This window comes from Zonotrichia albicollis, chromosome 3 (genome assembly GCF_047830755.1).
Source record: "Zonotrichia albicollis isolate bZonAlb1 chromosome 3, bZonAlb1.hap1, whole genome shotgun sequence".
Lineage (NCBI taxonomy): Eukaryota > Metazoa > Chordata > Aves > Passeriformes > Passerellidae > Zonotrichia > Zonotrichia albicollis.
This window is the reverse complement of record NC_133821.1, coordinates 33536211-33552840: the sequence shown is the minus strand read 5'-3', so window position 1 is coordinate 33552840 and position 16630 is coordinate 33536211. Positions and strand designations below refer to the sequence as shown.

The 16630-nt window shown below is 44.1% G+C and overlaps 1 protein-coding gene across 3 annotated transcripts in view; it reads right to left on the bottom strand.

Moving 5' to 3' along the window:
* LPGAT1 (lysophosphatidylglycerol acyltransferase 1) overlaps positions 1–16085 on the bottom strand; it is a 61444-nt gene extending 45359 nt beyond the window's left edge. The window contains exons 1-3 of one of the 3 annotated variants that reach the window (XM_014264401.3): positions 15928–16085; positions 15478–15634; positions 14641–14899 (exon numbers count right to left, since the gene is read on the bottom strand). In XM_014264401.3, coding sequence (XP_014119876.1) covers positions 14641–14878 — 238 coding nt within the window. In that variant the 5' untranslated portion in view covers positions 14879–14899; positions 15478–15634; positions 15928–16085. Of the gene's footprint in view, positions 1–14640; positions 14900–15477; positions 15635–15803 lie in introns of all 3 variants that reach the window. The other 2 variants (XM_074537116.1, XM_074537115.1) reach the window with 2 other exon arrangements.
* Between the last annotated feature and the right edge of the window lie 545 nt (positions 16086–16630).

The window sequence follows — 16630 nt, the reverse complement described above, 5'->3', positions numbered from 1 at the left end:
AATATAATAACAAGGAAACCAGGGCATCTTGAAGCTTTTCAGATGTTTTTCACAAAAAATGCAGCTGCAGAAATGACATGACATATGCAGCAATTTTCCAACAAATATCCCAAGGCCATGCTATACCAAGTCTTTCTGGGGACAGCAGAAGAACTCAGCCAAATTTAGTTATTCCATTCTGCATGGGGACTGGAGAGGGTGGCCAGCAATGAAAAGACACTTGTTGTAAGCCTCATTCACATTTTTCACTGAAAGTTTTAAGTTACTGTATGATTTGGGACTACAAACTTTTCAGAGCACTACCCAAGAGGCTCTTTGAGGTAAAAGGCATGCAGAATGCAGGAAGCTGTGCCTGCTTTCTCCTTTCTTGCAACCCAATTTCTCACAGGAAACTGATGAAACACAGCTGTTCTAGAGCACTTACATAATAGTTAGAGAGGTAACTCATCAAGGGTTTTCTGGTAGCCATGAAAATCTCTGAAGTGCCTTGAGGTTTATGAAATACAGGAATCACAAAGCTGCAATCAGACTGGAAGTGAGCAAACATTGCTTTTTCTTTATACAAGATGTGCAACTTGCCTGAACTCCAAGTGAGAGTTTGCATTAATCTCTCCCTACACAGAAACCCTAATTAACAGCATGGTGAAAAGGCCTGATCAGCTCCAAGCATTCAACTCCAGCTCTGAACTGCACCACTGGGACCAGGGGCAGGCAAGGCTTACAGCAAGAGGGCACACAGCAAGAAAAGCTGCCAGAGTGACAACAGTTAAGGACTGAGACTGTGCTTTTCAAAATATAAACTACATTTAAAAAATCTAATTACACTACTAAGAAAGGAAACCATTTCCTCAGTGTTCAAATCAACTGGGCTCAGAAAAACATGGTATTTCATATATCCTTTAAATAAGTCATATTGATTGAATACAAAGAAACAAAATCAGATCTAAATCTACTTTTCCTCCAGGGAAGCAAACTGCATGACTTTAACCACTGGCTGAAGGTTCAAGTCAAGAGAACAATACTATTAGTGGAAGTCAAGATTCTACCTGAGGTAAGCCCACCCTATATCCCAGCTGTGATCATTACCTTCTGTTTGCCTAAACCAAGCTGACACCTTCCAGTTACCTCTTCATATTCTTCAGTTGTTGCCTGAGTTACCACAACAAGACACAATGATGTCTTTTTATACAGCCAATGTTTTTCAGCCCAGCTCACTGTCCAGTACAAATAATCACCACACAAAAGCAGCGCCAGGAAAATCCTGTACTTTTAGATTACTTTGGTCAAACAGCCTACATGGGAAAGGCAAAAGGCCCTTATCTGCATTTATGTGTTGTCTCCTTACAGTGACCTCAGAACTGAGGAGCTTGTCTCCACTTCAAGGACATTGACCATTTAAATCTTTTCAACTTTGGACAGAAAAAACACATACTGAGCACCTGAATGAGCACAAGAACATTGAGAATGCAGATGCAGCATAATCTGAAAATCAATATCTCCAAGCCATAAAACTGGCTGCTAATCAGCAGCTGCAGCATTAGTCTCCTCTCCACCCACCCACCTCTGTGCCACCCTCCAGCCCCACCAGGACAGTGTGGCCATGTGCCACAGAACACAGCCAGGCACTGCACATGCTCAGCCTGCAGCACGGAGGGGCACGCTTCAAAATGAAAGGCCTGCAAAGAATCACAAAATAACTAGATTCAAATGCAAGAAAAAAGGATAAACCTTTCAAGAGAAGTGTTAAATGTTTCCATCATTATGTTTCAGGAACTTTAAAAAACTTCTCATCTAAAAATAGTCTTTACAACAAGGAAGTTGTAACATGAACTGTGAAAAGATTGTCCCTTGGACTTGTTAGATACCAGGTTAATTTTTTCCAAATACTGGATTTTATAAAGGCTGGGGGAAATGATGTTCAGTTACCACAAATTTAATGAAATAATTTAATCACAAACCAATTAGAAGCTAATGGTGCAAATAAATATAATAGCAAATTCCTATATTTAGTTTTACGCTTCTGTTTATGCAAATCCCATTGTTAAAACAAGAGGCCACAGTAAGTCTGAAAGGCATGCTGGAATGTGTATGATACCAATTCTAGCTGGGAACTTAAGTATTACTTTTGTTGGTATGACACAACAAATGATTCAAGAGAACAAAACCTCTTATTAAATTTGCCCCAGGTTGTCCTATACCAGTTCAGTGACTTTTAAGAATTAAGCATGTGGCCAGGTTTCAGGTTGACAGTAAGCAGAAGCCCACCATAACATCAGCAGTAATACCTTTGATGGCATAGTCAGGCTATCACAAATTCAGCAATTAGCAGGAAAAAAAAGCCTCTCTCATTATATTATTCTAGCTGATGTACATCAAAGCAGCAGCAGAAAGTTTACTGCTTCTAATTTTACAAAAAGTTTGGCTCTCTGGCATATGTTACTATTACAAAACAAATAATCCTCTTACACCTGCTGACAACTGCAAGAAGCACCTTGGATTTGTGGTCACTACTTGGAAGTACTTCAGCAATACTTTTTACTAACATGAAATGGTCAATCCCTAGAAACAAATTTATTGAAACATTCTGAGTGGATGATTCCAACACCTATCCTTCATGCTTGGTGCACAGACCAGTACTGAATGCACCTTTCAATGAAATACTCAGGCTCAAATTGTGAAATATGCTACTGCAATGACAGTAATTGAGGCTTCTCTTTTCCCCTCTCTTTTCACTCCTCACATTAAAGAAGAATTCCACAGCTCAAATAAAAAAAAAAAGTTTCAATAGATTTAGAACAAATGGTGGAAATGACAGCAGAAAAATGTTAGGGAACAAAAAAAGAAAAAGAACAGACTTTTGAGTAGTTCAGTTAAAAACTACTTTAGTGCAGAGCAGTTTCTCTGGAGGGCACCCATAAAGGGGTTGAACAACAGAGCTGTGAAAGAGACTGTGGAAATAAGCTTTTCCATTTCAAATATAGAAGGGTGCCACAAATGAATAAAGATATGAGGACTCTCAAACTTCTGCTTTACAATTAAATGATTAATGTGAATATTTTTAAGTCTGTGGGTAGCAATGGGCACTGTAAGCACTTTAAATGCACCTTTTTATGACATGTGGCTACTAGTGCCTTGGCTTATCCTACTCCTGAAACTCTTGCCAGAAGTCTTACAAATGACTTTTTCTTCAAACAAAAAAGAAAGCTACGAAAAAAATTAAAAAAAAAATAGGCTACACAAGTCTAGCACTCCCACAGAGTAAGAACTTTGGTCAGTACCATTCAAACATAGAATTCTACCTACCCAACCAAATCCTCCATACTCTGCTCAAAGAAAATGCCTCAGATCAAACCCAGTGAGTGACCAGACAGCCAGATTTGCATTTACCACACAGTTCTTGCAAAGTATCAGGAAAGGGTGGGAATGGGACTGGAAAAGAAGGGAGGAGGCCACCTGCTAGGGTTCCTTCCCACAGCAGCCACCCAAGATAACCCTTTGCCTTCCTACAGTGATACCACTCATGGTTACATGAACTCAGTAGTGCATTTTAGCTTTTAAAGTTCAGTAGGATGTTAAAACAAATCAGAGAAGGTGAGCAACAAAGGAAAACAAAAGGTATGTTTCAGTATTTGCTCCCTTTGAAGGAGAGGAGGAACAGAAGTGATCCTCCAGCCTGCAAAAATCTCGTCACACTGGAGAAGCCCAAGATAGGCATCAAATGATCTTGAGAGTTTTGAGATGTGTTAACCAAGACTACAGAATTATCTGGGCAAAGACCTTGCTGTTGTCCCATTCCCTTCCTCTGTTACTACATTAGAAGACCAAAGTATTAGGTTTGATAATATAAATGGAAGTGTTCCAAACACAAAAAATACTCATCTGTTCATTTTCACATCCCCCACTCCATGCAAGAGGTTTAACAGACATTTATATTAACCATGCCTGCATCTGGAAACATTTTTGCAAATGTAAACTGAACCTCACAGGTCCTTCATTCTCTATTAATATATACCAGACTATGGTTCTATTTATTTCCAAATAATGCTGTTGACAGGAGCAACAACAACTGAATTTCATGCCAGAGACAACCACAGGAAATAAAAATGGGTAAGAAAGAAGAATGCATTTGGAAAGCAAACTGGTAGCTATTGGAGTTGGAGGTTTGCCAGGCCATCTATATATATTTATGCATATCAAAATAGGACAGGCTCAGGTACATAACTCAAGAGGCCACACTTTTAATGTGATGCCTTCAAGAGTGGTTCAACAGTGGCACAGAACCCTTCCTGACACTCTCATGCTCCTTACAACCCACACCATTGCTCTCTCCCTGGTTTTCCCAAATATACTCAAGCCTTGACCTTCATGTTTCTACATGTCCCTGGGTCAGATTCACAACTGACTTTCTCTTTGACTCTGACCTGCCTACAGGAATCTGAGCATCACTGCTCTTTCTTGAGAGCTTGATGTGGTTTTAAGAGGAAAATTAACACCATCCTAGCCAAAATCAGGATGGAGTTTCAGTGAGGTTGATGTCCTTCCAGTCCTCTTTTTAGAAGGCTACATGAACTTCTGTTCAATACAGAGTAGAAGGTATTAAAATCTCAATACATTAAGTTCTTTTACCAGTTAGCCTTTTCCCTAATATTAGGAGTAAAGAGTTTTCTGCATATGCCTTTTGGATCTAAAATACTATGAACAGCAAGGTCCCACAGGAAAGGATGCTGCTCCCAGCACCATCTGCCACTGCCAGATTCATGTGTTGCTCCAGAAGCAGAAGTAACAAATGCTGATTTCCCAAAAACCCACTGTCTAACCTCCTTCTCCCAACAGGATGGACAAGATATGCTGGCACTGTGGCAGACCCTGAATCACTGATGCACTGTTTGAACAAGCAGCAGATGTCAAACAAGACATACAATGGCTGAGTCTGCCTGCAGCACCCTCAGCTCAGGCACCAACTTGGGTCTCTCTCCTCTGCTCAGCTGTCAATTTTCACAAAACTCATGAGAACACAATTATGCCTGAAATCTCAACCATCTGGTCAATTGCAGACAGATTTGCAAGGAAGCAAATCAGAAGTGTGGGAGAGCTGAGAGAAAGGATAGCTGTTAAACAAGTAGCTGAATCTCATCAGGAAACTATACTTAAACATGGTCACATTTATCGACATGGGTAATAAACACCCAAGTCAGAAAATTACATTAAAATGGTGTTTGATGGCCCACCTTAAACACCACACTCAAACACAACTGATGCTTAAATCAACCAAAAGTATGTGTTCTTAATATTGATGGGGTTTTTTCTCCCCCATTTCTGGCAAACATAGACACTATGGACTTTCACAGAAACTCCACATGCTTGTAACTATAGGATGCTAGAAAACAAATTAAACTGAATTTTGAGAGAAGTCAGACAAAGTCCTCCCTTTTGCCACCAAAAAAGCCCCAAACCCACAAGCACTCATGCCACTGTTCTAAAGAGTGAACTTTCCTGAAGCCATGTCCTCCCAAACAGCAGCAGCTCTGCTCCTTGCTCTTAGCACACCACTTCTATTTTTAGTTCCACACAAGTGAGAAGCAGTAATAAAGCGATTAATCTTTCCTCTCCTCCTTTACTTCAATTACAAAACTGAGATGAGTCTCTAAGCTATGAACTATTACACTCCTTAAAAAAGGACAATTCCTTACCCTTTAGAACTGTAACATTTGAACAAGAAGTTTTATGGTTATGTTGTATGAATCAAAAGAAGTAACACCACTGGCATTATCTGGCAAAGCATTTGTGAAAAGGTATAATGACAGTATTTAAGGAAAAAATTAAACATAACCTCCAGGTACTGCTGTCTTATTAAATCTCATAGACTTGCAATGTTCTACCTTTTAATGGGGACACTAAAAATTACCTTCTCCTTTACACAGAGTCAAGGAGATTGAATCTTTTCCATTCTGCCCAGGAAGCAGAATCACTGAGTTGTCCAATTTGGTTCTGCTTTGAGTTCAGCTGTGAGTGAAATGGTTCTGGTTTGATTTCAGCCCACACTAATGAGGCTGGTGACCCTCTTAGAGAGGTCCTAATTCTTCAATACCCTTAGAACAACTGAGATGAAACTACTGAACTGTGAAGGTGAACCACTGATATTTTTTTAGTATTATTCTCCATTCTGCTCTTAACAAGTTTTGTAACAGAAGGTATAGTTGTTCACTGGGACAAAACTTTCCCTAAGCTCTCCACCATGATATTTATCTATTTCCTAAACTGCTACTTTACTTAAATGTTTATTTCTTTATATTGTTCAACACCAAACAACTTCTGCATTGTGTTGGCTATTCATGCAGCTTAAGTACTTTTGAAGTTTTCTACAACTGTCTCTGTAGCTGACAAATTCAAACAGTACACATACAAGACTTCAGAGAAACCCCCTTGCTGTTTGCACCACAACCACCACCAGAACTTATTTCTTTATGAACTAGTTTTCAGTTAATCCTAGCCCTTTGTTCTCACCCTAGGCTTAGTTTTCTTCTCTAAAAGAATTTGGCAGAAGGCACTCTTCCAGTCTAAACAACACCAACCAGTTAAGAAAATAGTAAGAAAAGATGAAGAAATCTACTTCAGCGACATTCACATACTAAAGCCCTGACCTGCATGGGACTGCTCTCTTGAATTGAGGCCATAAGCACTAGTTTAAAAAATACACTACAGCTGCTGCTGCCACCAAAAGATGCATTTCCTTCCCCTTTCTCTCTGCTGCTTGTACCTACTTTCTCTCACCACACCCACAAAAGGAACTGGGTTAGGGGCTGTGTCTTCTATGTCACCCAGCAAAAAAAGGGGAGGATGGGTAGTGTTAGTACAGGCCAGAGCTGGCTGTGATCCAGACCACCACACATCATTAAATATTTGGCCAATACAACTGAAGCAGTGGTGGGATGAATCTGAAAGGCTGGGACTGCCCTTCTTCTGTGGCACTCCTTGCTCGAAATGCTTTGTGGAGGGAGAGGAAAAACCCAGAACAGCCTCATACACAGAACCCCTCAGTGGTGTCATGGAACATTTTGGGGAATGCAAACATATTAGCTTTATTTATCTCAGTGAGTGCACCCACAAGTGGCTGGACTGAGCTGTGGCTGCAAGAGCAGGGCAGTTCTGTGCCTACACAACCCCACATCTGATGTGTCATCCCCAGCAGCAGAGCTGATGTCCCACTGCAACACCAGCAGATTACATATCTTGGAGCTGTACTTTGGCTCAGCTCACCCTGCAGAGTTACAGCACTGTGATTATATCCCATAAAGGATTTACTAACTACCCTGTCTAATTAGAGTTGCACAACTCTTCCATTTTTCAGCACCTTCAAACCTTGCCAAACTAACCTTTGGCAAGACTCTTCTGTCCCTCTCACACACATGACAGAAAAAGGGAAAGTGATGTATTCTGTTACTCATTCTAAAAAAGTAATTTCCCAGAACAAAACTTTAGAGAAAAAGAGTTTTCTTCTCCACATTAAAATTTCAATTTTATTTTCCTCCAGCTTTCTTGAAAATCTCCAAAACTTCCATGCTTTAGTTACATTAAATGGGAGTGAGAAATTGCATCTTTGACATAAAGGCATCATTTCTCACATGTTTCAATACACATGATGACGTTGTTCAAGTGAAAAAAAAAATTCACTGCAAACAATTTGTGGACAAAATATTTAACTCCCAAAGATTATCCAAATCAAAGCTTGACAAAAGCTCTCCTGTAATTATTTCACATGGTTCCTAAAAGCCTACCATCAAGGAGAAGAGCAGCAAAAGGTAAAGAGAACAGAGACACATCTTTCAGGTACTCTTAGTCATATCCCTTCAGTAATGAAGGGAGAAATAAGAAGACTAATGTGAATAGATATGCTAAAAACAAAGGCCCAGATGAACTAGGGGGGATAAAAACACATGCTAAAAAAAGCAAACTCAGCTATGAAGAGGAATTGAAGCCAGAATTGCTAAAACTTCACTTTCCTTCGGCTGTGAGCATATGAGCTAATTTAGAAACATTCCACAGCCATTGCTGGACTTCAAATTATAGAATCAGACCTTTCTGTGTATGTATTCATCAATAATTTCATCTTTACTATGCTTTGGTAGGCATGCAATAGTTCTTGTATTATCCACAGTAGGTGAAACAGGAACAGAGACTAACCTGCTGTAAAAAAGGGGAAAAAAACCCCAAACAAACAAGAAATTTTAAAAGTACTTAAATAGTAACAAACAACAAAAACAATAGTGTGAGCTTTTACTCTAAGCTTTGTGCCAGGAGGCAGCAGCTTCCTGAAAAAAAAAAAAATCAACTCAGAGAATATTTCATTATCTGATCTTCTGAAATGACCCTTTACAGTGAAATGATACAATAGAAAAATGAATTACAAGCTTTACTGCTTCTGACACATTAGATTACATTTGCTGGCATTAGATGAAGTACAAAGAAGTATGGTAACTGTAACCCATGTCCCCAGAAGGAGATATGGGGAGTTTCTGATGTGATTTCTCATGCCATTAGAAAAGGACAAGGGTCTGTGTGGAGCACTGCACAGACACATGACAAGCCCACAGAAGATGACACCAAGTTCAGGGCACACCTTCCCTCCGCTTACGCAAAGCTGCCTTTGGGATGGGCCTTTGCTCCGAGGCCACACTGGAAACAGCCCAATGTCCCAGCTCATCCAACTCTGACCTTTTCTTATCCAGTCAGCTCCAAAGGTAAACACAAACTTCCTCTTACAAACAGCAAAATGAATGCAAAAACTCCTGCTTGATCTCAGCATAACCTACACATCAAGGAAAGCTTAATTTAAGTCAGAGATTGCCTAGAAATTCAACACACACCCCCAGCATAAACCAGAAGTTTATGTGCAGTACTCTGCTACCCAAATCTACTGAGCCAAATCAGGTACTTTTGAACATTTTCTTTGAACAACTAAGAAAATGTTATCAAGAACTGTTTTCCTTCTCCATTTCATACACTGCCTGACCTCAAAAACAGAAGTTGCTCCCCTGTGCCTCTCCCTGCCCAATCCTCAGAGTAGTGACCAGACTCAAAAGCAAAACACTGCCAGTGAAAAATCACACCCTAGGAACTGAGGAGAGCAGAGCCAATGGTAAGGTTAGAGACAGGTCTCCTGAAATAACACTGCCTCCTTGTATGGGACAAAAAATTTACTTTATCTCATCTGCTGTCCTTCAGCTTCTGCTGCACTTCCTGCCCAAGGAGAGGGGCCAACCTGTCACAAGAAGCAGCACAGACAGCACATGTTGTCTGCACCAAGGAAGTGTTGTCACAGCAACTCCACCTGTGTCTTTTACAGCTCTGGAAGACAAAAACATTTGCATTCTTAGACGATTACAGGAATTAAGGCTGTTGACTGATAAAACGGAAACAAGATTTTGCATTAGAGGGGAAAAAAAAAGTATGACTGCTGAAAAATTATAGAGTGGTCTCATTCTAATCACATGTATAAATCAGCCAATAAAAGCTAAATCTCTTGGGAGGAGAAGAGACGGGGACAACTAAAAATCAAAATCTCAATCTCAGCTTTTCTTTACTTGGCTGAACAGAGATAGAAAGAGAAATTCTCCTCACTTGACAAAACCTGACAATTCTTACAGACACTCTTTAAAATTAGTCACCATCCTGGCTGACACAGAACAGTAACACCACAGGATGGGTCCACTTTTAATTAAGCACTGCATCATTATACCAGCAAGCACAGTCACAGCACTCACAGGTTTTAGTGTGAATTAACAGGTGTATTACTCCCTTCCCCCTGCCCATAGCTCACTGATCTATCCAATACTGCTCTGTGTGTCACTGAGAGGCCGAAACACAAGGTTTTGTCAAGGTCTCCTCTTTGCTGCTGGAGTATGAAATACCACAGGTACAGGTCTGAAGAAACCCCCTGCCCAGATGCACACAAGCCTGCAGAGCCCAGGGCTTCTCTCCCCTGGTGCTGACAGAAGAGCTGATGATTGCTGCAGCCAGGTGACACTCACTGTGACGGTGTTCACAGGGGTCCCAGGATGAGGGAAGAGACGAGAATGTTGACTTTATGTTTCAGAAGGCTTGATTTATTATTTTATTATATATATTATATTCAAACTATACTAAAAGAATAGAAGAAAAGATTTCATCAGAATAGAAAAAGAATGATAACAAAAGCTTGTCACTGACTGAGACAGTCCGGACAGCTGGACTGTGATTGGCCATTAATTAGAAACAACCACATGGGACCAACCATAGATCCACCTGTTGCATTCCACAGCAGCAGATAATCATTGTTTACATTTTGTTCTTGAGGCTTCTCAGCTTCTCAAGAGAAAAAAAAAATCTTAAAGAAAAGATTTTTCAGAAGATATCCTAGCTACAACTCACCCTGGCAGCCCCTCCCCAGCCGCAGCCAGAGGCAGCAGCCCCGCTCCCAGGGTGGGACGAGCCGTGTGGAGCACACTGGAGCAGAACATCAGCATGCCCAGCGCCAGGGCTGCACTGCCAGCTGAGTGCTCTGAGTCCCAGAGACTCCTCATTGCAACACTGCAACACCACCATCACGGGCTCCTGCATTCCGACTGCACAGAGGCAACAAAACCATTCCTCTGTGTGTAATTAATTAAGCAAGCCTCTCTCTGGCAGTCCTATTTTTGGTGATTCGATTAAGTACATGGATATTACACTTGGTCTGCAATACTTGACCAAAGAAGATGAAATCTCAAAGATGACTGCTTTAAAACTAGTTTTGTAGGTGAGCAAAGATCGCCAGAATTCACCACCACAGATAAGCTCCATCTCCCTCCCATCTACCACACTATTTAGTGCTATCTGGTGTACTCATATATTAAATGACAAATTATAGTACAGGGGAAAAGGTGCTTGCCAACAAAGGATCAAGCACTCTTGAGTTTGCTTTTTTTAGAATGCATCTTCCAACAAATGCAGGAAAATATTTAGAAGTATTATTCAAAGGTGCCTTTCAAATCACACTAATATGCAGATTCCAAGTGCCCTGACTGAACAGCTCCTACAAGAGCAATTCATTTATTAAAAAATGCCTTTAAAAAGGAGATTTAGAAGAGTTATAAGAAGGCCTTTCTGAAATCATATAAAAATAAAATAACATTGCTAGACTGTCTGTACACTCTTCATAAAAAGATATCCAGTTCTCATTTTTGTAAGAAACCCTATGGAGCTCAAGAGAACAACAGAGATATTTATCATACTCTGCCCTTTAAAAATCAAAGTAAACCAATTATGCACAAGTTCTCTCTCATACTTGCATCTTAAGAAGAAAAAGATTAGGGAGACGACAGTGACCTTTACAATTTCTTTTCCAGTGCCTTCTTTAATTTGCTTGTCCAGTCATATGCTATTTCTTTACATAATACCAAGTGCATCTGCAAACAGAAACACCTACCTTTATCAAAAAGCACAGATTAGAGCTACTGATACAGACACAGATCAGGTAATTTCTGTGATCATAAATCCTCTATGTTCCTAACAGAAACCCCCAGGTTTAGACAGAGAAAGAGAAGGGCAGACATGATTCAGGAGTTCTTTCTCAGCTCTTCCAGCTATATTCAATAAAATATACCAACAATTATGCAACAGCAGCAAAGCCCAGAAGGTTAAGCTAGCACTCACCATATTCTCTTCATTTGGTGTCGAGCTTTCTCCTACACATTACACACAAATTATGGGAGCAAAAAAAAGTCTGCCCTGAATCTATTCTGCACGCTGAGTTTAAGTCCTTAATTACAAATTATTTATGTTGCTTCTTACCCAAGAGATGACCCAAGCTTGGAAAGGGAAAAAATAAATAAGCAAAAGAACTAAAACATACTTGCAACACAACTGAAGCAGACCACTCCCTCCAACTAAAAGACAAGTAAACTTATTTATCTGGTTACCCTCTTAAAGACAAATAAACCAACAAAAAACATTCACCAACTACTCTGCTACTCAAAAGACAAAAACTTCAATCTTTTCAATGAACCCATGCATATCTACTGTCTTGTATCTACTTTTGCAAAGATAGGACATACTGAAGCCTACCTTTGACTTAGTTTTTTGGAAGATAGAACAGAAGAATTCTGGAGAAATGTCTCTTGCAGACGTACCACTGCAAGTCTTGGACACCAACTCCAATAAAGCAGTATTTCAGTTCTGAGTTAGTTATGTCATACTGTATAAATAACAGGGGACCTAGTGGCAGGTTTTTATAAAAGTAATTATCTGGAAAAAGACACAGATTACTTGTTGGGAATTTAGCTGCTAGAAAATGGAAAAGTACAAAACCATGGCTAATTCCAAGTCCTGCACCTGTGCTGATAGCAGTGACATTGGGCCTAGCTGTGGTATAATAACAAACAGTGAAAGAGACATGAGAAAAGAGAGATGTAATTTCTAAGGAATGAGGATGAGTTCATGGTATAGTTTAACCAATAGATTGCTTGGCTTACAGAATATTCATAAGCTTATTATTTGCTGTATAAGTGTTTGATACTTTCTTCAATAAACTGGACCAGAAAGACCTGTGGGACCGGGACCGGACCGGACCGGACCTGAAAGGTCTGTGATGAAACAACTGGTGTCCTGGTCCCCTTCCTTCGACAATTACTCTGTCTGCATATTTTGAAGCCAGAAAGATACACTTTCCAGGTTTGTTCTGCAAGTGGTAGGAGAACACTGATGAGGTTAAAGAAAGGACAAAGAAATAAACTCTTCTTGCTAACTCATATAATTTCAGTATAAAACACACCAATGCCTTAATGTCAAATAAAATGTATTTAAACTAAACTTTCGTACAAGCATTTGCTCAAAATCCTCCCCAAAAGCCATGCTTCATAGTAAAAAGCAAAAAGAAGGGCCTCCTTAGCCGTACACCATCCCTTAAAACACTTCTGCATAGCAGTCTGTAAATACTTCAAACAAATATACTAAGACATTTCAAGACCGTAAAATAAGTGATTTCAAATCAGCAACACCAACCAACAGATGCTTCAGGAAGATTCTAGGATATGCAAATCATGCTTAGACCACCTTCCAAGCAATAGGCAAAAGAAACCACACAGTTCTGCAGTCAGCAGTGAAACTACCCGGAGGAAATGGCTCTCAAAAATTGTCATGGGACAATGAATTTTAACCAGCACCTTCAGTACACACAGTGAACCCTCGGGGTCACGAGCTGTAGGACTTTAACATCACCATTACGGCCATAAACTTTCCTATTTCCAATTAATAGTACACAAGACACCTTGAAGGTCAGTCCTTCCTTCTGGAAGGCCTGTGTGCTTTACGACATAAAGCAGACTTTTACAAGTGTACCTGCCACTGCAAACACCATGTGGACTTCTTTTAATGAGCAAACATATAAAAAGGCCTTTAAACAGCATCTCTGGATAAGCTTGAGCCGTACCAGGCAAGGCGTTTTGAAGCAGTGCAACGCTGCAACAGTTCTAGCCCGACACATCAGAGTCCAGCTTGCTGCTGCTGCCACCAAGTCCTTAAAAAGCACGGGAAGCTCACCTAGAGTATCCACAGAACCTCTGTGCATCTTGGAAAGGACAGGGCACCAAAAGCCACACTGGCACTGAGGCGTCAGCTCTCGTTGCCTAACAAGGCTCCGTCTGGGCCAACACTGCCTTTCTGACTAATCAGGAGTCTGACCAGACTCCAGAGCTGTCTGCTGCCATTCCTTGTTTTTCTTGTTTACACAAGACCTGCAGATGCAGCCTGGGCAGAAGAGAAGGGAAGAATTTTAGGAGGGCTGCTCACACTTTGCACTCAATAGATTCATTTCTTCCCTTTCCAAAGCTCGTACAAAGAACTCATGGCTGGTTTTTTCATGAAGTGCAGTAGCCAGGATGAAAATCAGTGCATTCGAGGACAAGACCAGAGCCTTCCTTAATATTTCAGTTCAGTCCATCACCTTGATGAGCCTATGAATACTAAACGAGCAAAAACAAGTTCAGAAATAACCACAAAGCAAGCATGCAGAGGGAAAACCCCTACAGATACTGTAATTAGCCCTGCTAACAGTAAATGAAGAGTCATACGGTTGGGAAATATTCCGTATCACTACTCGAATGAAAGAGGTTCCCTCTGCTTCCCTCCCTTCTGAGATGGCACAAAAGACAGTCGCTGCGGCAAGGAGCAGAAGACCTACTCTTCTGACACAAGCTTCGTGTCAAATTTCTCAGCCTTGGCTCCTGATGTTTCTAAGGGGAGATGATTTAGAGATACACACACTTAATATAAGAAAAGTTTAGTTGTACTAGGTACATGCACAGTACGAACCAACTCTCTTCCGAGGAGATGTATCTTTTTCATGAAACACTAAAATAATGTGATCAAGATACTAAGGAGAAGTCATATTTCTCATTTCACTAGCACAAAATACTGACTGCAAATCTCTTAAAACATATAAAGTTTCTAGCTATGACTTAAATAATGTTTCAGTACACAGCATCTCAACCCAGAAACACATCTGTAAGACAAGTGAAAGAAGAACATCCTGCATATTTATTACATTCAGATATTCCCCTATACATCCCCTTATCAAAACAGTATTTTAACACATTAGTATGTTTTAAATTAATAAGACATTCTTACCTGTGTATCCTGCCCACCAGCCCCAGGAAGCCACCATAGCTAAAAGCCATTTAAATAACACTCCTTCGATATACCAGAAGCTTTTGCTGTCCAATATTCGGAGAGGCTGCAGCACAATTAAATACAAGACGTAGGACGGAATAGCAACCAGGTTATTGGCGACCATAAAAGCGAACCTGAGGAGTGCTTTCAGGCAGGTGTAGCCCAACTTCTGGGCCTTCTCTACAGTCACGGCCATGCTCTTCACAGCGGGACCGTCCTGCGGAGAGAGGGACAGCAAGGTGGCACAGGGAGCGCTCCTCGAGTGGGGACAGCAAAACCACGGTGGCACAGGGAGGGCTGCCCGAGTGAGGACAGCAAACCCACGGTGGCACAGGGAGCTCTCCCTGAGTGGGGACAGCAAACCCACGGTGGCACAGGGAGCGCTCCTCGAGTGGGGACAGCAAACCCACGGTGGCACAGGGAGCTCTCCCTAAGTGGAGACAGCACAACACGGTGCCAGGCGACCGGTGCCCGAGGGGGCGAGGCGCGGGTGTCCCCGGCCCGGCCCCGGCCCGCTCCGGCCGCGGGTCCCCGGGCAGGCAGCGACCCCCGCCCCAGGGCAGGCACAGAGGCTTCGGTGCGACCTCCGGCCGGCGCTGCCTCCGTGCCCGGGCTCCGGGGCAGCCCAGCCCGCACTCCCGGCCCGGGGCACTCACGCGTGCTCCCGGCCGCCCTCCAGCTCCCCCTCCCCGGAAAGGCGGCGGGCGCTCCGGCGGCCTCTCCCCCGCCCCGGCGCGGCTGACAGGAGCCCGGGCCCGCGGGGCGGGGAGGCGGCGGCGCGGACCCGGGACTCACCTCCGGCGGGGCGGCGGAGCGGCGGCGGAAGCGGCGGGGCTGGGGGAGCTGGGCCCGGCGGCGGCGGCGGTGTGGGCTGGCGGCGGCGGCTGGCGGCGGCTCATGGACCCGGCGGAGGCTGGCCCGGCCGCGGCAGCGCTGCTCGCCCTGCGGCTCCCTGCGGAGGGAGAGGGGGGCGGGCGGCGTGAGCGCGGGGGAGGCGGGAGCGCCGGGCCGGGCGGGCAGGCGCAGACCGCGGGTTCACCTCGGTTCTCCCGCGCCCGCGGCCGGGCCTGGCACGCTGCGCTCTGCTTCGCTTTGCGTTCCCTTCCCCTCCCCTCGCTTACCCTTCCCCTCCCTGCCGGCTCGGCGCTCCGCGGGCGGGACCGCGCCGAGCCCCGGCCCCGCAAGGGCAGGCGGTGCCGCGGGCGGGGGGAGGACCCTGCACCTGCCGGGGGCGGGGGTTCGTACCTCGGCACCGCCGCCGCCTCCGAGGCCCCGCCGCGGGCTCATGCCGGGCGCTGGGGCCGCGCTCCCCGCCCCCGCCGCGTCCGCCCTGACCGCCCGGGAGCGGGGCTGGCGCTGCAGCGAGCGCCGCCCCCGCCGGGCAGCGCACACCCCCCGCGCCCTGCCGCTCTCACTCACACACACACACACACAGATAGACGGACAGGCAGGCAGGCAGACAGACACCGGGACGGATGCCGCAGCGCATCCCGGGCCGGCCCGCCCTCCGCGGAGGGGGCACAGGCAGCGGCTGCCCTCAGCGCCCGTCCCGGGCCGGGCGGGGAGACACCGGGACGAGCCGGGGAATGGCCTGAAGCTGTGTCAGGGCAGGTTTAGGATGGATGTCAGGACAAGGCTCTGCACCAGAGGGTGTTTGGGCGCTGGAACAGCTCCCCAGGGCAGTGGTCACAGCACCAAGCCTGGCTGAGCTCAAGCAGAGTTTGGAGCACACTCCCAGGCAGGCACACGGGGTGACTCCCGGCGGTGTCCTGGACAGGGCAGGGAGCTGGATGGGATAACCAGTGCTGGGCATCCCGGATAACTGTGGTTCTGTGAGCAGGGAGCATCAGGGCTCGGCCCCACCACTCCCCCTCACCCTTGGTTTTTGGTTAACGTTGGGCAGTCGGGGAAGGTAGAAGAGGATGCTCCGCAGATTCCCTCAGCACCA